Source organism: Colletes latitarsis, chromosome 11 (assembly GCF_051014445.1).
Source record: "Colletes latitarsis isolate SP2378_abdomen chromosome 11, iyColLati1, whole genome shotgun sequence".
In the NCBI taxonomy this organism is placed as follows: Eukaryota; Metazoa; Arthropoda; class Insecta; order Hymenoptera; family Colletidae; genus Colletes; species Colletes latitarsis.
In genome coordinates, this window is record NC_135144.1 from 5,334,972 (window position 1) to 5,356,281 (window position 21,310).

Sequence of the window (21,310 nt, forward strand, 5' to 3'; positions counted from 1 at the left end):
TCTAACAATATTAAAAAAGTTGTTCCTTAACACCGTAAAGTGAGAAAAACCTCCTAAAACTGGTCCAATTTTCAAACGGCCATAACGTCTACGATAGTAAAGGTATCTTACTGAAATTTTTTTCTGACGCAGAGCCCATGGGTACCTACAAAAAAGTATTAGACAACTTTTCTGTAGAATGTCAAACAAACTTATTAAAAATGAAAAACTAATTTTTAAGAAAAATCGTCAAGGTGCCAAAATTTTTCGACGAAATTAAAAATTTTTAAATCGTTCTGAAAAAATTATTTTCGGTTGTAGGGATCAATTGCAATAATTTTTGGCGAATAAATCTACACCCGAAATCCTACTCACTTTCTAAACAAAAATTCAATACGGGCGAAACTTTAAACGTTAATAACTTTTTAACGAAGGTTCCATCAATAAATTAGTATTCTTGATTTTTGACTTATTTTAGCCTCTTGAATCTCCCATTAAAATTTTTCCCAGGAGTTGCCGAACACCCTGTATAATACCCAATATTACTCGACGTAGCTTGTGCAGTAATGAAATTGTTCAAAAAAGTTTTTGAAACAGAAATATTTTTTACACCAAACGCAACGAACTATAGCTAATTCCCCGCATATATGGTACCGATGCATTTCTTTAACCTGTTTTGAAAAACAATAATCGACTGGATTTTCGAAACGTACCACACGTTCTTCCATATATCCACTTTTGTATCACAAATGCTTAAACAAATTTTAAAATCTAGGTGAGGACAGCTGATTATGTACAAGAATTTGGAGTTTCATGATATTATTTCGTTGATGTAAAATAACATTATTATCCAATAAAATGACCTGATCCGAAAAAGTTTTCACAAAGTTTGTCTATATTCGGAAACCAAAAACATCAAGAGGTTGTAATCTTCCTGTCGTGTTTTTCGTTATCGTCAGAAAAAGTATTTCTTTTCCTTCAAGAACAAGGCGTTGCAAAACATTTGAACAGTGTTCGCTCCATGAATCTAGTAGGAGAACGTTTCGGGATCCTACGTTTGTTAAAAATATTTCAGTAAACCAAGTTTTAAAGTGCTCGGAAGTTAATTTGCCAGATTTCGAAGCAGAAACATGAACATTTGGTGCATTGAATAAAGTTTCCTTCACTCTTGGTCCGAATTGTCCGTTTGATTCCTTTAAAACTATGTAAAGTGGTGAAAGCAATTTTCCATTTGCAGATACAGTAGATTGTATGGTGTAACTATGAGTAGGTGATGATATGGACTGTACGACAGCTTCAATGGTTTTTGATCCCTTTACAGCTAGCGTTCAACCAGAATGAAATTCTAAATTAAAACCACTTTCGTCCGAATTAAATACATTTTCTGCACCATAAGTATTAATTTTGGGTTTCACAAGTTCAATAAAATTATCGATAACCGTATCGATTTCTTGAGAATTTGCACGTTCTCGGTATGTTACAAACTTTGTTATTTTACGTGACACTATTCCATGCAGTTTTTTAAATTTAAATATCCCCAACTTTCCTGCTGCAAATGCTGGCAAATCAATGTTTTCTTTTGCTTCTAATGCCCATTTTCCAATATCAATGTCATGGACTATGGATCCTCTTTCAAGGGCATCACGAAACATCGAAAGAGTAAAATCCGAAATATACAATAACTTATCTCTTCGCGTTCCACTTGCGTCTACGTATTTTTCTCATCTGTACAACTGTTCACGTGTTCGAACCCTTCGAAAATTATGTTGTACTACTTTAACAGGTTTCCGTTTACCTAGTGTACTTCACCATAAATAGACGCCTTCATCGATTAGGAAAAGCGAAAGTTTTTCGAAAAATAGGGAGGGGGGATTCAATCTTGCAAAAAAAAATGATTTTTTCAACAAAACTTACACGCAGCTTTATAGACCTCAAAAAACAGTACAATTTCTATTTCAACTATTTTTTGATATCTTTTGTTGTTTACGACTTATAAGCACGTACATAGAAAGGGCGGTTGGAATAAAAGGGTTGATATCTCTCTAAAAGTGCAAATCGAGCACGAACGAATTACACCTGTCTTCTTAAATAGGTTTAATAAATGTTTATGCAAAGTTTCATCAAAATCGGAGTGTTAGTTCTCTGCTTATAGCATTAAAAGTAGATTGAAAAGTTGGGGAAAACAAAATTCATTTTTCCAGCAAAAAGTACAACTTTTTTTACTTGTAAAAAAGAAACTGAATCCGAGTAAATGAAAGATGAACTATATTCGTTTGTGATTAAAAAAGTCTGCGAGCCTACACTCTCCACCAGTGTTTTCGTTTAGGTTAAAAAGCGAAGAACTGTTATCAGTGAAACGATCGATCGTCTTTCCTTGGATTTTTCAGACGAGCTACGGATCGTGAAGGACGGCAAATACGGCATGAGAAATAGAAACAACAGTTGGGATGGAATGGTCGGCGAGCTGATTCGCAAAGTAAGTTTTGGTCGATCTTTTTGTAACGATTTCCACGATCCGGAGGACACCTTCAAAACAGAACACTTTGACGACTAACATGCAACCCCAATTCAAGCAATTTCATCTAGTTGCATGAAAAATTCCATTATTGATCGAAACTTCTCCATCAAGATAGCTTGTGCTTGCAAGCTCTTCGTGTGCTTTTGGTGCACTTCGAACTACACGTAATGGTCGAGTTTTTTAAAAAAATGAAATGCATTTTTTCTTTACTTGCACTCGACTGAAGTACAAATAAATTTGATTAAAATTAAGCATTTCATACGAAATAAATAAACATAGTAGTTTTATAAGCCGATTCAAGCAATCCCTTAGTTCCTAAATATTTATTTATAATGTTTTCGATTACACCCCCTGAATTATTTTAATAAAAAATTAAAATTATTGAATTCGAAATTAAATTATTGATGTGGAATAGGTAAATATTTTATTATCTGACTTATGAAAATTAAGAACACACGGTCATAATCTATTTAATCACGATACCATTTATTTTTATTTATATAATTTATACAATTTATTTATTATTTTTCAAATATATAATTCTTCGTCTTCGTATTTAAATAACACGAACATCTTAAAAGTACGAAAAATTAAATTTAGCAACCAATTGCTAATGACTATTATGACTTAGCTGGGAGAAACTGTGTTTAATTATTTCTATGAACGTCAACAAGTGAAAACAACTAAAGAAACATGATTTTTATCATGTATTGTTAAATATTATAATTTAAGCTTTGTCTTTTAATTTCTATTTTTATTTAAATTTCGCCTTTGAACCATATAGGTAAGAACAGTATTATTAATATGAATCTTCCAGGTGATATGTGTTATTATTATATAAGTAAATGTTTTTTTTGATAATTATATACTTTTTTCAGGAAGCAGACATTGCCATCGCTCCTATGACAATCACATCGGAACGCGAGCGAGTGATCGATTTCAGCAAACCTTTCATGTCTCTGGGTATCAGTATTATGATAAAGAAACCGGTGAAACAGAAGCCTGGAGTATTTAGCTTTTTAAACCCGTTAAGTAAGGAGATCTGGGTGTGCGTGATCTTTTCGTATATCGGCGTGTCCATCGTTCTATTTACCGTGTCCAGGTAAATATTTTTTTAGAAAAAGAGTACAGTTAAGAAAATTAGGTTTCAAAGTTGAAGTCAAAACGTTATTCCGGATAGAATTGTAAAAGGAATCTTACACTTTCGACTAACAATTTTCGCATCAAATATATGAGAAATACCTTCAAAAAATTTAATAACTTTTTTACTGGTAAGTAATTTAAAGAAAACATACAAGAATAATTGAAAATATCAGTGTGTCCAATATTTTAAAAGCAACATAATATAAACTTAACTTCTATATACTTTCGCCAGCCGTATGTAAACAGCTTTTCCTAAGGCTCTGCAATTTTAAAACATAAAGTATTAAGTGTTAACACAGCGAATATAATGTAGTAAGAAAATTGAAATAATAATAATAAAAATTGAAGCTTGTAGAAATTAATCTAAACCGAAATATTAAAAAACTTATTTATATCTTGCTGTGTATGGAATAGAAGAGACTTATATGCTGAGAAATTAAGGTTTTATAAATTATTACATAGGTCAAAGAAGAGAAAATAGGAGAATACGATATAGGAACAAATGATAAATCTCGTTGATCTGAAATAAAAATAGGACAAACTCAAAATTATAATTTTTCCTTTTTTTTTGTAAACTATGTATAATAATAACCAAGTATTTAATTCTTTTTATTTACAACTTTACCCTTATTATTTATTTCTAGATCATAGCCACTATCAATATCACATTTGTATTCGATTATAACTTATTTTTTTGATTTGTAACAAACATATGCACACAAGGATGCAATGTTTACTATATTTTGGTGTGCAGATTCTCGCCGTACGAATGGAGGGTATTAACGCTAAGTAGTGGCGGAGATCCATCAGTGAGGAACGATCCCACGTTGCAGCATCCACATGCGTCTCAAGGATCGCCACACATGCCCACCTCGAGCATGGCCAATGACTTTAGTATCATCAACAGCCTATGGTTCGCATTGGCTGCGTTCATGCAGCAAGGTTGCGATATATCGCCCAGGTAACAATTCATTTTCTTACGAAATCCCCAAGAAGAGGTTTTATGAAAATTTTTTTTTTTTTTTTTTTATTACTTAGCTTCGTGAAACTCTTGTGAGAGTTATATAGCTATACATGAATTTAGTAGTTTACAAGAATGATTATAGCTGGTGTGAATAACTTAAATTTGTAAGTCACATTTCTTAAGAAAACGGTAAACATGAATACACGCTACAATATTTGGTTTCATGAGGAGGGATCTCATGTCCAGAGGGAGATACAGATTTTCTTTTCTAAGTCTTTCTATAAGTTCGATTCTCTGAGTTTTGTAGGGAGGGCATTGAAAAACAATGTGATTTAGATCCTGCTTCTCGGCGTTACAATTACATCTTGCGCAGTTAACTATGCCAACGCGAGACAGGGAAGCAGCAATATTGTAGTGGTGGGATTTGCAACGGTTAATTGTAGTGGTAAGCTCACGTGTGAGTTTTTTGCCCCAGAACCACGGTTTGTTAAATTTTGTATAAAAGAATTCAAAATATTCTTTTCCTTTTTCCTTCCCTTGTTCTTTAATGAGCCTTGTGGTGTTTGAAAAACAGTCTCGTTTTAATATTTCTCTAAAGTCTGTCATTGGAATGTTAATATTTTTATCGGAATGCTCGATAGTAGCAGATTTGGCCAATGCATCAGCTCTTTCGTTACCCCAAATACCTGAGGTGATGGAATCCAAATAAATTCTACATGGCTATTATTTACAGTTCTTAGTCTAAATTCATTATATTTTTTTTTTGGCTTTGAGGATGTAAGGGTTAATTCTTATGCCTATTTTCGGGTATTGGAGGCAAAGGAGAGCACTGAGAGAATCAGATAGGATTGTATAATTATGTTCCGTGTTAAAAAGTGTTAAAAATCTAGAGCATCATTCAGCGCAATGCATTCCGCAATAAATACCGATGAAGTAGGAGGACAGCTTCTTACAGTTGATACGTTAAGTTCGCTACAAAAGCAAGCTGACCCTACCGAATTGGCTCCTGATATTTTGCTACCGTCAGTATAAATTGAAAAGGAGTGACTATTTGATAGGTAATTGTCCAGTATTGAATTGGGATAGTTGCAGTTTTTAAATAAATAGCCAATTTCAGTATTGACTGGGATTGAGGTAATGACAGTACTATATTCATGACGATAGATACTGTAACGGTTTTCTATGGATAAATTTTTAATTGAACTAAAAATATTGACAATACATTGTTCCATCAGCCCTTTAAGGATTCTAGCTTTCTTTTTGTTTTTGTAGTAAAATTGTTTTATTGTTTTGTTGGATTGTATGCAGGTGTTAGAAATGGCTCTAGTAAGGAAATTATTACACAAGAATTTAATACGATCATTGATATATGGTAATTTAGATTCTGCTAACAGTTCGTTGGAGTGATGTGACAGCCTAGGGCAGTCCGTAGTGCTGAATACTGTACTTTTTCCAATATTTCTCTTGCTCTTTTGGTCTTGGGATAGTAGACGAAACATCCATAATCAATGTGAGAGCGAACTAGATTTTTGTAGAGCGTTAGAAGTGTTTCTGGGTCTGATCCCCACCAGGTTCCACATAAAAATTTTATAACGTTAAGGGTTTTCATGCATTTTTTTCGAACATAAGTTACGTGAGATTCAAAGGACTTCTTGTAATCGAACATAATACCTAGGAATCGAGTAGACTCGCTCGATTTAATGAAACACTCGTCAATTTTAATTCCTATTTGACCAGGTTTTATATTTTTTTTGTTGAAAAAGAGCAGCGTTGTTTTTTGGGGCAAAGTTCAACGCCCAAGATATAAAGTCTTTTTTGGATTATTTCAACAGCCTTTTCAATGGACTTAGTACACTTTTCAAGAGGGGAGATTTTAGAATAGATTGCAATATCGTCGGTAAATTTAGATATTTTTATGAAAATTGATAGCCTCGAATCTCGCTGAATTGACAAATTTTCTTCAGCGATTATGAAAATGGTGACACATAAATTTGTTCGTTTGCGTAATCTTATTCTTCAACTCATAATTAAACAGTTGTGATATTTATTTCCGTTACCTAGTTTGACTTACTTTTTCTTCTATTTACTTTACTTTCGTTATGGACTCTTTACATCGATTATATTTAATCGTTCTTAACGTAATTTTAGAAAATTACTTGAAGTGGAGATCCCATGCTGGACAATCGAAACGTCATGTTGCAATAAAGAAATTATATGCAATAAATTTATGATTCTAGAATTCATTGTTGGTCATAAACATCAATAAAAAAGGAGGAAAACCTTTCATTAATTTACATTTCGCCATATCCGTCGTACCACCCCATCGCTGTAGCCTCCTTGATTAATGGTTTAAATATTCGTACGGCGACGATATGAATTGCAAAACTTTGTGGAACCTTCTGTCCTCTGCATCCACGTCGCTGTTCTCAGCTTGCTTCCTCTCCTACGTGACTGCCTGTTCTGCGATTTCGCGTAGGCAGGATGTAAAATTTCATTATTAAATACGGTCGTATCTGTCGGACGTACTCTGTGTAACCCGATTACAACGTACACCTCGAGAAAGAAGGAGGAAACGAAACGACAACGAAACGAGGTTGACGAGACTGAGACTAAAAGTTCCAATATGCGAAAATGTACAAAATGGCTAGAAAATAATGTAATATTTTCTTTTTTTATTATTTTATTTTAAGATTCTATACTCATATTTAAAATATTATACTAGATTTATTTGTTAGCTGGTCGAAGCAAAACTTCTTAAACGGGAACAATAATCCTTCTTCTTATTATTTCCAAAATATGTATTTTGTTTCTGGGTCATGGCACCTTGAACTAATATATCTTTTTCTTTATACCAAAAATTATACTTCAACTCTACATTGGCAATCTGATTTCACATTATTTACTTTAACAAATATATTATTTTAGTTATATTATAGAGTAATAATTATATTTATTATGTACTGATACTTTTTGAAAAAGTAGACCATCTTGTTCAGGATTACCCTGTACCATAAGTGTATACAAAATTACGAATGTTATTTTAAAATGTACCGTGAGCTTAAAATGTTTAAGAATCGGAAAATAGAGATATGTCTCCCTAGACAAACAAAGACTGTTGAAAGTACGGTCAATAGTAAAAATTACGGTGAAAAGAAAAAATTAACCTTCGAATGAGAAAATATTCCTCTCACGTTACGATAAATATCAATTTTCAATGCGGATATTAAGTCTTTTCTACTCGTTCAAACACTGTCAGTCTTAACCCTTTACAATCCGAAATATTTTTGAGATTTCGCTTTAACAGGTTCATACATAATTTAGCTATTTCTATTGTTACCCTAAAGAATATCTGTGCTTTATTGTTTGATTTAATTAATTTATTTTTTATTTACTTTATTGCTTAGTATACGGGATATACCCATTTGAGTACATTGATTGCATGAAGTCAGAGGTAAGAATGGATTATTTGCACCTTTGACCGTAGACAAAAACAACGAATTAATTAAACTGTTATTGTAATAGTGAAAATTCATAGCAATAGATATTTAATATAAATGGAAAATTTTTAAATATTCTACAACGTGAATCTTAAGCTTTCTTTCTTATGTTTATTATATAGAGCGGGAATGAGTTGTAAAACCGGGCAAAGAGTGATTCTACATATAAAAATAAGTTAAAAAGGACGAATAACATTTTTTTGTTCGAGCCTTCGTTTTCGAGATAAGTGAATTTGAAAATTCGTGGGGCACGCGTGCGATCGAACACTGTTTAACTGGCACGTCCGACTCTGTTGCACGCATATCCAACTTCAAAGTCGATTTTCTCGAGAACAGGACCTCAAATGACAAAATATTGTTACACTTTTTTGTTTATTTTTACATGTAGAATCATCCTCTGCCCGATTATATCACGTGTACTACCCTCTACAGGGGTTTCGGACGCTCCTGGGAAAAATTGTAGTGGGAGATTCTAGAGGCCAAAATAGGACGAATATCAAGAATACCAATTTATTGATGGAGGCTTCGTTAAAAAGTTATTAACGTTTGAAGTTTCGCCCGTACTGAATTTTTTTCTCGAAAATGTGCAGGATTTCGAGAGTATGTCTATTCACCAAAAATAACTGTAATTGACCCCCGAAACCGAAAGTAATTTTTTCAGAATGATTTAAAATTTTTCTTTTTCGTCAAAAAATTTAGGCACCCAACCCCTGTCGATTTTTCTTAAAAATTTGTTTTTATTATTTAGTAATTTTATTTGACATCTTACAGAAAAGTTGTCCAATACTTTTTTGTAGGCACTCAGGAGCTCTACTTCAGAAAAAAGTTCTATTGAAATATATTCACTATTGTAAAAGTTATGGCCGTTTGAAAATTGGATCATTTTTATGGGGTTTTTCTCATTTTGCGGGGTCAGGGATCAACTTTTCAAATACTTTTGCAATTTCTATATATTCTTCGCCTAAATACGCGTTGTTTGTCGTTTGAAACATTGAAATCGTCCAATCTCTTCAGGAGTTATGATGTTTTAAAGATTCACATTTTCAGGGAACCATTTCAGACCTCACATTAGATTTTCGTTATGGAATTTTTTTCTCGAAAATGCGTCGGATTTCGAGTGTATGTGTTATGACCAAAAATGATTATAATCGACCTCTGTAACCGAAAATAATTTTTTCAGAACGATTGGAAATACGTGAAATTACAGGGGAATAATTCATTCATGATCAGACATTATATTTTTGGTAACGAATTTTTTTCTCAAAAGTGGGTAGGATTTCGGTGGTATGTGTATTCACCAAAAATGATCGTAATTGACCCCCGCGACCGAAAATAATTTTTCCAGTACGTAAATTTGTTAATTTAATTTTTAATAACTTTTTTACGAAGCCTCAGTCAAAAAATTGATATTCTTGATTTTCGTCTCATTTTGGCCTCTAAAATCTCCCATTAAAATTTTTCCCAGGAGCGGCCGAACACCTTGTATATAACACGTTTCTCTTCTTTTTCCTTAGATTTAACGGTTGAAGCATACTAAAACTGATCTTGTCTTATATTATATTTAAAATACTAATGAAACAATTGTCTGATGGATCGAACTGTATTATGAGAGGATAAGTACGAAATTAGTTAAAAAATGTTATGTCGAGAATCTAACTTGACGTAGGACCGCAAAGAGTTAACCGTTCGTAACCATTTTCTTCGAAACTCCTTGTATATCGATATTGTATTTGACAGATCGATATCAGGACGGATAGTTGGCAGCGTCTGGTGGTTCTTCACTCTGATCCTGATCTCCTCTTACACCGCGAACCTAGCTGCGTTTTTAACTGTCGAAAGAATGGTGGCGCCGATCAACTCGCCAGAAGACTTAGCTTCGCAAACGGAAGTGCAATACGGCACGCTCTCTCACGGATCCACTTGGGATTTTTTTCGCGTAAGTAGCTATTCACGAGGAAAAGAAAAACAAATCTAATGTAAAGAATTCCGTCGAACCGTTTCTCTTCCAGAACTCGAAAATCAACCTTTATACCAAGATGTGGGAGTTTATGAACTCGCGGAGCCACGTGTTCGTCAAAACGTACGACGAGGGCATACGAAGAGTGAGGACCAGCAAAGGGAAATACGCTCTTCTAATAGAGAGCCCTAAAAACGAGTACATCAACGAGAGGGAGCCCTGCGACACGATGAAAGTCGGGAACAACCTTGACGCCAAAGGCTTCGGCGTTGCGACGCCGCTGGGATCTCCACTCAGGTGAACATTAATTATTTTTAATATTTTAGCAATCACCAAACAATCATTTTTTACTAAATATATTAAATTGGTTCATAAGTTTGTACGATTTTCATTTTATATTGAATGTAACTCACATTTGCCTATTGACTATGTATTATGGATCATTCGATAGTTTTTGTTTCCTTATTTTGGATTATTGTTAATTCCGTATATAGTTCGGGGAGTTGAATTATGTAGCAAATCAATTATCTTATTGATTTACAAAAAACAATTTATTCAATAGCAATAACAAATATTTACTATTCCGATCACTTGTAAGGTGATCAAATAATACAGTTCAAGTTTTAAAGTAACGCTTGTTCTATTCGCGTCCAGTGCAAAAACAAGTTCGAAATGTCCAAGTGATTCAGTTGAGAATCAAACTAATTCTGACGAATGTCCAAGTACTTCGAGAATACAACGAATTCTGCCAATGTCCAAGATTGATCCAAGAAGATTCCGTACCTCCCTCTTAGTGCCTTCTTGAAGGCATCGATTGGGCCTTGTCCTGCCCAATCCGAATTTTGGACAATTTTTGGATTGTGCAACGCCTTCAGTCTGGTTTGTTTCATCCTGCAAATCAAGGTCTGCAGGACGTTGCACAATCCCTGTTGTAAAATTCTTTATTCTTACGATCCTAATGACTGTCCTAGTCCTAGTGGTCAGCACGTGAGGGTTTGCGTTACATCAATTGTCGTCGAGGGTGGTCTAACCGGAAACCGTTTCCAGAGAAATCTGAAACCGGCATCCGACTAGACCTAGTCCTTTAGAAATTAGATGCAGTCCGTGAAAAATTGCGACTTCCTCAAAAACGGTACTGTTCATTGTCGACTGCAGCGGAAACCCTTCACGTGGCGGCAACAATTATTGTAAAGTTTTCCATTCTGTACTAACAATAAAAGGAGTTGAATAATTAAAAAATTGATTAAGATTTTTGGACTCATTTAATTTCTTAAAGCAACCATATTTATAAAATAATATTGTATCTGTATTGCCCATAACATTCCAAGTCCCAAGTGGAATTTGAAGATTCCTTTATTAATAATAAAATGACTAATTGTTGCAAATGTTTAGAAAATTCTTAATTCTCAAAACTAGCGAAGAAGCCACGTATTGTAAACCCAATTATGTTAAGATTCTATTTGAATCCTTGGCATTAATATTTCCAACGATACAGAGATCCGATAAACCTGGCAGTGCTGTCGCTGAAGGAAAATGGCGAGTTAGCGAAATTGGTGAATCGATGGTGGTACGACAGAACGGAATGCAGGCATGGTGACAAGCAAGATGCCTCAAGAAACGAGTTGTCCCTCAGCAACGTGGCAGGGATATTCTACATCCTCATTGGTGGTCTTCTTTTAGCACTGGCCGTCGCCCTACTTGAGTTTTGTTATAAATCACACACGGAAGCTACTAGAGCGAAGGTAATAATTGATTCATTAACCTACTGTCCCAAATGACTAGTCTTTCTTTGTTTCTTTTACGCGGGAACGTACCTATAATTTTTGCATTATATGTATAGAAAGTTGTGTTTTGAAGTTTATTCGTAAGATATTCTTCTCTTTGATGTCGCATATTTTTTCTCAAAGCATTGAATTCTAAGAACCTGTACAAAAATATTCAATACTTTTACTCTAAACGTGCATTAGTGCTTTAATAGTATTAGTAAATTAGTCAGTTTCATCGGATAGAAGATAAAATACTCTTGAAAACAAATTTTCTTTCAGGTCGATACCGTAGTTAATTTCAGAGAAAGCAATTATTTACGAAAAAATGGCATAGTAATTATACAAACACCCTGTATACAAATTTTAATTTATTTTCAATTAAATAAACAATTTATTATCCAGTTTTATGGCACGTGAGTCGTATGCTCAATACGAAATGCTGAAACCATTTTGGGTATATAGCGTCAAAGTAAATTTCAAAATAAACATAGAAGATAGCAAAAATTATAGTAGCTGATGCAGTCATTGGATAGAGAATGAAATGCCTTTTAAAACGAGCATTCAAACAAGTCGATAGCTTTATTAGTTCCGGAGATATGACGATTTTAGTTTCGCGTCGATGCGGTGACTAGTTCCGGAGATATAAGGGTACGAAGCGTTTGTTTACTTTCTTACTACGGCCTATTCAGGGTCATTAACCGCACGTGCTCGTAGTAACGAGGTCACTGGGCCACGATAGTCACGAATCACGTACGAGACAGAGAACTCCGGCGCGACATGTCAGACGGAGACAGCGATAGTCGAATTAAGAAAAATGACCCCTTTACATAAATTGTGATATCTCCGAAACGGGAAGTCGATCGCCAAAAACCAAAAGCCATTTTAAAGAGGAGGCTTGGCCGCTTCCAACGACGGCTCAATAATGCATAAAACACTAATAATTTCAGAACTGCACGCGCCTAAATTTTTAGTATTTTTAATACGCGTTGTTAGACTGTTTTAAAACAGTAGAAACTGAAGATTTTCTCCTTTCGTTTTTGCTATACATATATTTTCTATTTACATCGGAATCTAACCAGAATTTGGTACCGAATTTTGTCCAGTTTTTCACAAAAAAATATAAATCATTCAACCGGTCAGAAGACCGGTCGTGGTAGGCAAGACAGACTACATATTTTTCTTAGAAAACATATCGAATGTAAACAGTATTTTTCAAGTTGAATCCTTACTTTCCCGGTAGTGGAGGGGCGTCGCCCCCCAAGCCCACAACCTGTTTAAGGATTACAAGTTAATCATTTTTTAAGCCAAGACTTATGTCATTTGAAATGCAACGGATTATGTCAGTGGAACGAATGAACTTAACCCTGTCGCTAAATACGGACAGTCGATGAAAACATTTGTTGACGATTTAACCGTGTCAATGAAAACATACTGTCCACGAAAGTTAGTGTCGGTCAAATCGTGTCGATGAAAACAGTGTCGGTAAAATGAGTTGTCAACGATCTCAGGATAACATATTATATTACAACGCGAGTGTAGTCTCGTTGTTGTAAAACTTGACATAAAGAATTAATAACAAATCAGATTTATCATTATACTGCAAGGAGTTAATACAGGACTGAATAGGCTGTTTTAACCAATCTGTAACGTCCGAAGTACTATGGATGTCATAATTTAAAATATTCGCTGTTAATGAAAAACAGCTATTAAGAGCAAATTCTCGTACGGTCTATAAAATGAAAAAATCGACTCAACAGACCCTTTTTAAGGAAGAGAAAAACTTTATAGCCCAAACATTTTTTAACAGTAACATGTTCAAACACATTTTTGTTTATTTAACATATAGATCAATCAACTTCACATAAAGTTTATTCAATTTATTATGAACTTCTCCAAAAATTAAACTTATCATTTTAATTCTATTTTCGATTTCTAAAATTCACATATAAAATCGATTTTTGCTTAAAAAAAAATTTGTTTTTTCAAACGCTGAAATTTCAATACTTCGTGTTTGTTTTAGAAATAGGTATAATCTCAGTGTAAATTATTTGCCTTAAGAAATTTTAGCTATCAGAAACCTGTATTTATATACGAATTAGAATTTTTAATAAATATACTTTTTCTGTATTTTACGAACATTTTAAAATATTTTATTTAAATATCACGAATAGTTTTCTTAAAAAATAATGTATGAAAATCACCTATTTTTTAATCTCGTTACACTAGAATCCCCTAACTTTAAATGTATGACAAGGTTTCAGAGGGAACAGCGTTTACCAATAATTTCCGGATAAAAAAGTCCAGTTGTGGGTAATTAACGTTCACTTTTCCAGATACCGTTGTCGGACGCGATGAAGGCGAAAGCTCGACTGACGATCGGCGGCGGCCGAGATTTCGACAATGGCCGGGTGAGTGACACGATCACTTGCTATCGCTCTTAGATTTTTGTGATCGATCGCACGCGTACGCCGCGATTAGAGTCCGTAGAAACGCGCTGGTGACGGACGAGCGGAAATGAAACAAAACGTTCCATTCTTTAAATACAACAGCAGTGCTGTAGATTGTGTTCTAAGGGAAATGTAGGATCAGTGTCAGAAAGAATAGCGAAAACAGTCGTATTAGGACAGACGTTACACCCCATCTTCGCAATATCTGACGACCAAGACGATACAGGGTGTTTCGAAAAAGTATTAACGCTTATAGAGGATAAAATTGTTCAAAGGAACAACTGTATTTTGTCTTTAAAGACTCTCCACCTCTTTACCTAATTTTTGAACATTTCGTAAAGTAGTTTGTACTCCATATAATTTTCCCTTAAAGGGACTGATCTTTTTCCTTGTCTATGTATAGTTTGTCACTGTTTAAGCGAACGTTTTCATCATCCGCCGGTCTGTAACCAAGCGCGATGTCGTGTACATCGTGTACATACATACGTAACGAAAGATCACCATTATACATATTCGTGTAATACATATCTATATATAGCTATATACGTATACATAGAAACATACAATAGAGTACGTTTGGCATGCAGTTAGCAGCGTGTACACGCTCGACATACATTGTGGTTGAAAGACGATCGAGCGTCGAGAATTTTGGACGGGGGATGGGTTCTCGAGCGTTGTCTAAACAACATGGCCGACCAATAGACGATCAGCGATCGTCGTCGATGTGTCGTGTATACATAGATACGAATATAGCATATTATACATACATATATACGTAAATGCGTGCGATGTGCGGCTGGCTGGATCTGTTGCGCTCTTTTCTATCTCTATCTATCTACCTCTCTGTCTTTCACTTTCTCTGTTTGTACTCGATGGATGCAGAAGACGTATTTGCTCGTTTGCGCGTTTCGTTCTACTTATGTTTTTGTCTCTAGTGGTACGGACTGCAGAGTTAGACGGAGGATGCATGCGCCTTTCCCGGGACCATATGTGAGTACTCACGCCCTTAATTTTAATTCCCGATTTTCTATACGTATCATTCTGCATCGTTCATCCTCCCTGCTTCTTGTGTACACAGCTTTAAGTAGCACCCGGCTCCGTCCCAATTTTCTTTCCTGTTGCCTTGGGCGCGACGGAACGTCGATGGATCGAGCTCTCATCGATGGCGTTCTACCGCGTGCAACTCGTCTCGACGAGGATACTTTGCTCCTATCGAAATTATCCCTGATTGGCTGAATGGCGGAAGATAAAAAGCATTTTAGAGATGGGATTGCAACAGAATGTTCAGTGATCATATTTCTGATTGCTTGGCCAAGAACGTTCGACATTTTACTTGTCTGACTAAAATGGCCCTGTTCTACTTGTACGACTTACAATTGGAAATACACCAGACCCTCAAGTGATACGGTCAATTGGTTTCGGATTATTTTAAACACATGGTTTATATAAATTTGGAGAGTATGTTTCATGTTACTTAAGATGTATAATTTGTACAATGTTTAAGATTGCATTTTGAGTTATTGAAAACCTTCCAATTAGAAAATTAATTTTAAATGAAAAAAATAATATTTTGTATTTTTAAGAATTGCTAAGTTCTTCGAACCAAACGATGATTTTTATGAACTAACAAGAAATCGTTTATTTATTGACAAAGCAAACGTTACTTATACAGGGTGTGTGGCCACCCCTAGGAAAAATTTTAATGGGAAATTCTAGACGACAAAATAAAAAAAAAATCAAGAATACCAATTTGTTGATGGAGGCTTCGTTAAAAAGTTATTGACGTTTAAAGTTCCGATCGTACTGAATTTTTTTCTTGAAAGTGGGTAGAATTTCGGGAATATGTCTATTGACCAAAAATGATTATAATTTACCCCTGCAACCAAAAACAATTTTTTTTACGATTTGAAATTTTTTAATTTTGTCGAAAAATTTCACACATTCTCGAATTTTTTTCTCGAAAGTGGGTAGAATTTCGAGTTTATGTCTAATGACCAAAAACGATTGTACTTGACCCCCACAACCGAAAATAATTTTTCCAGAACGATTTGAAAATTTTTTTTTTCGCCGAAAAATTTAGGCCCCCTGTCGATTTTTCTTAAAAATTCGTTTTTCATTTTTAATGAATTTGTTTGACGCTCTGCAGAAAAGTTGTCTAATACTTTTTTGTAGGTATCCATGGGCTCTGCTTCAGAAAAAAATTTCAATGAAACACCTTTACTATTGTAAAAGTTATGGCCGTTTGAAAATTGCACCAGTTTTAGAAAGTTTTTCTTACTTTAAAGTGTCAAGGAACAATTTTTCGAATAGTTTTGGTTTTTCTACATATTCTTTGCCAAAATACGCGTCGATTGCATTTTGAAACATTAAAATTCTTCAATCCATTTAAGAGTTATGATGTTTAAAGATTCGCATGAAATTTCAGGGAGGCATTTCTGGCCTCACATTAGATTTTCGGTAAAGAATTTTTTGCTCGAAAGTGCGTAGAATTTCAGGAGGATGTGTATTCACCAAAAATGATCGTAATTGAGCCTCGGAACAAACAATAATTTTTTCGAAATGATTTGAAATTTTTTAATTTAATTTTTCAATAAGTTTTTAATGATGCCTCAGTCAAGAAATTGATATTCTTGATTTTCGTCTTATTTTGGCCTCTAGAATCTCCCATTAAAATTTTTCCCAGAGGTGGTTGAACACCCAGTATAGATGTTCTCGACCTATTCTTGGTTATCTTATGATAATGTTAAGCAGTAAATAAAACGTAAAGCAATGTGGACACATAAAAATGGAAAGCAAAGTGAAGTATTATGCAACGATTACATTTGCATCATATTAACATCTTTACATCATTTTTACAATATTTAACCTATATCATTGTGTAGAAGTTCTTCTTTCATCAAGAAGAATGATTTTAATTAAATTATTTGTCTCTATCCACTAATTATAAACAATTTTGTATTTTTATTAAATTCACGTATTACGAATCATTATTTTGTTATCGGAAAATGACCAGTAAAACATCGATAATATTTATGAATAAATTTAACATTTGCTTTGTCATATATTTCTAATTAGTTTAATTAAAAATTCCTTATTCAAAAAGGTAAAACAAACAGAATGTTCGATCTATAGAACTGAAACTTAACGATTCAAGTACCGTGTTACTCAAAAATTGTCTATATTTTGTCTCAATGTTGCAATTAAGAAACGAAATCTCCAAAATGATCAGCCAATCGCAAATAATCAATCCACTTTTACGATAACTGACGATGCACTTTCTTCGACAGCAATCGATCTACACATTGCCATTAAGAGTTCATCACTTGTCAGTTTCTCACTTTCATCGCATTTTCACGTCATTTCTTTCTTACGTTCGAACAATTCGACAGTAAGCACTACTACATTTGTCTATTTAAAGATATTATTATTCTCATAAGATCGACCAACCACCATAAAAACCAAAATTAAAGTGTCGAGAAAAAAGGGTTTACACAAAATGGAGAGCAGCATTTATTAATTGAAAATTACCGTGCACTGTAAGTGAACACGGACGGTGTCTACCTGCTCCTTCGGTTCTGTAGTTCTTTCGTCGTTTCGACAGCTTTGGTTATCATGAGATGCTAGTTTTACGAGCGTGAAATGTGCATGGCTTCGGACAATTTTCTAGCAAATCGCGTAAGCAAGGCGTGGTTTGTCGAGTCGCATGTCGCTTTCAAAGATCGCAACGCTTACACATTAGACGTATAATAGGCGGAATAAAATCGTTTTCATTCTGCCCTTCTCGTGACAAGCGGAAGACGCCATTATTTCTTACGAAATGAGTATTTTGCACAAACAAAGGAGAATCTTATGCACCTAGAAAAAAACACTCACTCTTATCACAAAAACTCGTGATCGCTCGCATACACACACACACACACTTATCAACTGGAAGCCTCGTTTAAGGCACTCGAAATAATTTAAGGTACTTAAAAAACTATCGAAGGCACCATTGTTTTCATCATCTTCTCGCGACTGGATGACTCGTTCCTGACATCGTTTAATCGCATATTTCCTCTCGACACTCTTTCCATAAATTTTTCTCATCACAATGGTTATCAATTGATTGCGGACGTTTATTATATCATCTGTAGAAAATACTGGAATTGTGCAGAAACATACAAAAAATATATGGAATGTACGTGGTAGTGTTGCTTAATATTTTTTTAAAGGTCTAAATTATACAACAAGATGTTCTCAGGAAAAATAATATGTTATTTAATATGTTATTGAATATCCTTAGAAAATAGGTCGTTGACTCGAGTGACTTGGAAGAAGCTGTTACATTATGAGGTAAAAAATAAAATATTTCGTCTAAAATGAAAGTTGAAGTTGATTTTAAAATCTCTTTAACATCTTTCAAAACAACCTTCTCAAAATGGTAAAAATAATAGAATTGTGTATTCTGCTAGTGACTATATTAATATTTTATGTATGTATGACATATACTAATATGGAAAACATGTACAATACATACGCAGAATATGTTTCATTTTATATGGGAGAACAAAAATAATTGTTCTCGTGCTTTTCACACGATTAGTATATGTTCTCCATACACGCCTACGCCACAAAACCATAAAATTCTCAATCTAGTGATAATTTATCCTGAAGCAATAAAATAAGCAATTTAATGTTCGTACGTCTACGAACAACGAAATATATATTGATGCCGGTTTTTCGTTTGTTTCCAAACATAAATATAAATTGGTATAAACATCCGCAGTCAATCGTCTAAAAATAAACGCACACCGACCACTTCTAGGTTATTTCACGCCAAATTGATCATTTTGTGTGCTCGATGTCAGAGATTCTAATGAAATTTAAGATATAGTCCATTTTAAATTAGGAGATGGAGTGTTTGGACTTTCATTTTACTAGTTTCGAATTTGTTTAAGCAAACATGAGCTATAAATGTAATTTAAGCTCCACGATTGTCAATTATACTGACTTGAAATGTTTTTGTTTTTATCTAGAATGATTACCTATTAATCTCTATTTAACAAGACTAATACAATTTTAACACAAATTTGTATTCTAACTTTTCATAGTAACGATAAGTTTTAGTTGCACTATCATCAACAAAGGTGGAATATATCGTTCTTGCGGAAACTACGTAGGAAAGTTTGTGGATACATCGTTTATTAAGAGATTTCGGGGAAAGAAGAAAGTAGTTACACCAAGTATTCACGCTATTACTAACCAGCAATTTTTTTTCGAAAACCATTTTAATTAGAAAAAAATGAACCAGGGAAAAGCTTTACAGTTTCTTGTAACCAATAGGACAGTGTATATCAACTTTGTAGAACTGAAATTGCTCAATAGGAGTAGAAATAGATGTAAGCACTCTGAAAATAAATGAGAACAACATATTCAGTCACGTTGTATGAACCAAGACGTATCAGAGAGAAACATTCGTAAATAAAATGTTACAAAATATTACAAATCTTTTCTTCATTCTCGATCTTGTATGGCCTCGAAAGTCGTAATATAGTACATAGTATAAGGATGTATTCGTATTATAATATAAGAATGAATTCGTCTTGAGAAACACTTTCAAATGGCATAAAAAAATATATGGCATTCCATTTAAAAAATTAAAATCACGTTCATTTCTCGAAAAATAATGTAAATATGCAAAATTGTTATACACTCTCTTATTGGTCGTAAGAAACTGTAAAACTGTTTCCTCTTTTATTTTTTTTTTAATTTGAATAGTTTGCGAAAAAATTGCTGGCTAGTAATAGGTTAAACACCCCGTATACAGAGTGTTCAGCCACCCCTGGGAAAACTTTAATGGGAGATTCTAGACGACAAAATAAAAAGCAAATCAAGAATACCAACTTGTTGATTGAGATTTCGTTAAAAAGTTATTAACGTAGAACGGCAATTTGTCCACCTACATGAATTTTGTTTTCGAAAGTGCCTAGGATTTCGACGGTATGTGTATTGACCAGAAATAATTGTAATTGACCCCCGTAGCTAAAAATAATTTTTTTGGAACGATTTGAAATTTTTTTTGTCGCCGAAAAATTTAGACACCTACCTCCTGTCAATTTTTCTTAAAAATTCGTTTATGATTTACAATAACTTTGTTTGACGCCCTACAGAAATGTTGTCTAATACTTTTTTGTAGGTACTCATGAGCTCTACTTCAGAAAAAAGTTTTATTGAAATATCTTCGCTATTGTAGGAGTTATGGCAGTTTGAAAATTAGACTATTTTTATGAGATTTTTCTCACTTCGTGAGGTCAAAGAACAACTTTTCGAATATTGTTGGAATTTTCACGTATTCTTCACCAAAATACGCGTTGTTTGCATTTTGAAACTTTAAAATCGTCCAATCCGTACGGGAGTTATGATGTTTCAAAGATTCGCATAAAATTTCGGGAAACCAATTCAGGCCACAGATTATATTTTTGGTAAGAAATTTTTTTCTCGAAAGTGGGTAGGATTTCGAGGATATTTCTATTGACCAAAAATGATTATGGCTGACCCCTGCAACCAAAAATAATTTTTTTAGAACGATTTGAAATTTTTTAATTTTGTTGAAAAATTTCGTATCTTCTCGAATTTTTTTCGTGGAAATGGGTAGGATTTCGGGGGTATGTGCATTCAACAAAAATTATTCTAATTGATCCCCGCAACCGATAATAATTTTCCCAGAACGATTTGAAATTTTTTAATGTAATTTTTTAATAACTTTTTAATGAAGCCTTAATCAAGAAATTGATATTCTTGATTTTCGTCTTATTTTGGCCTCTAGAATCTCCCATTAAAATTTTTCCCAGGGTTGGCTGAACACCCTGTATATTAAGTATACATGTGAGCAAATATTACACGATAAGATTGGACAGTTTTGGTCATAACATAAGAGATGAGGAAAAAACAAAAGAAAGTACAGAATCTCGTTTTGACTACCGATGCGATGGGACGTGTTTACTTCTAGCTCGTAACATTGACGTGTGTCCTAAATACGTAGTGTTAGTGAATGCTGTTT

General features: G+C 33.9%; 1 protein-coding gene across 3 annotated transcripts in view; it reads left to right on the forward strand.

Annotated features, from left to right (window-relative positions):
* The window catches only part of Glurib (Glutamate receptor IB), a 999,595-nt gene that overhangs the window by 658,188 nt on the left and 320,097 nt on the right, over nt 1-21,310 (forward strand). For 2 of the 3 annotated variants that reach the window (XR_013080681.1, XM_076777660.1), the window contains exons 12-18: nt 2,367-2,455; nt 3,376-3,599; nt 4,395-4,601; nt 9,839-10,037; nt 10,111-10,355; nt 11,554-11,800; nt 14,158-14,232. Coding sequence is in view for 2 of the 3 variants with exons in the window: in XM_076777660.1 (XP_076633775.1) it covers nt 2,367-2,455; nt 3,376-3,599; nt 4,395-4,601; nt 9,839-10,037; nt 10,111-10,355; nt 11,554-11,800; nt 14,158-14,232 (1,286 nt within the window). In the remaining variant the exon portion in view is untranslated. Of the gene's footprint in view, nt 1-2,366; nt 2,456-3,375; nt 3,600-4,394; nt 4,602-9,838; nt 10,038-10,110; nt 10,356-11,553; nt 11,801-14,157; nt 14,233-15,206; nt 15,262-21,310 lie in introns of all 3 variants that reach the window. The other variant, XM_076777661.1, reaches the window with a different exon arrangement.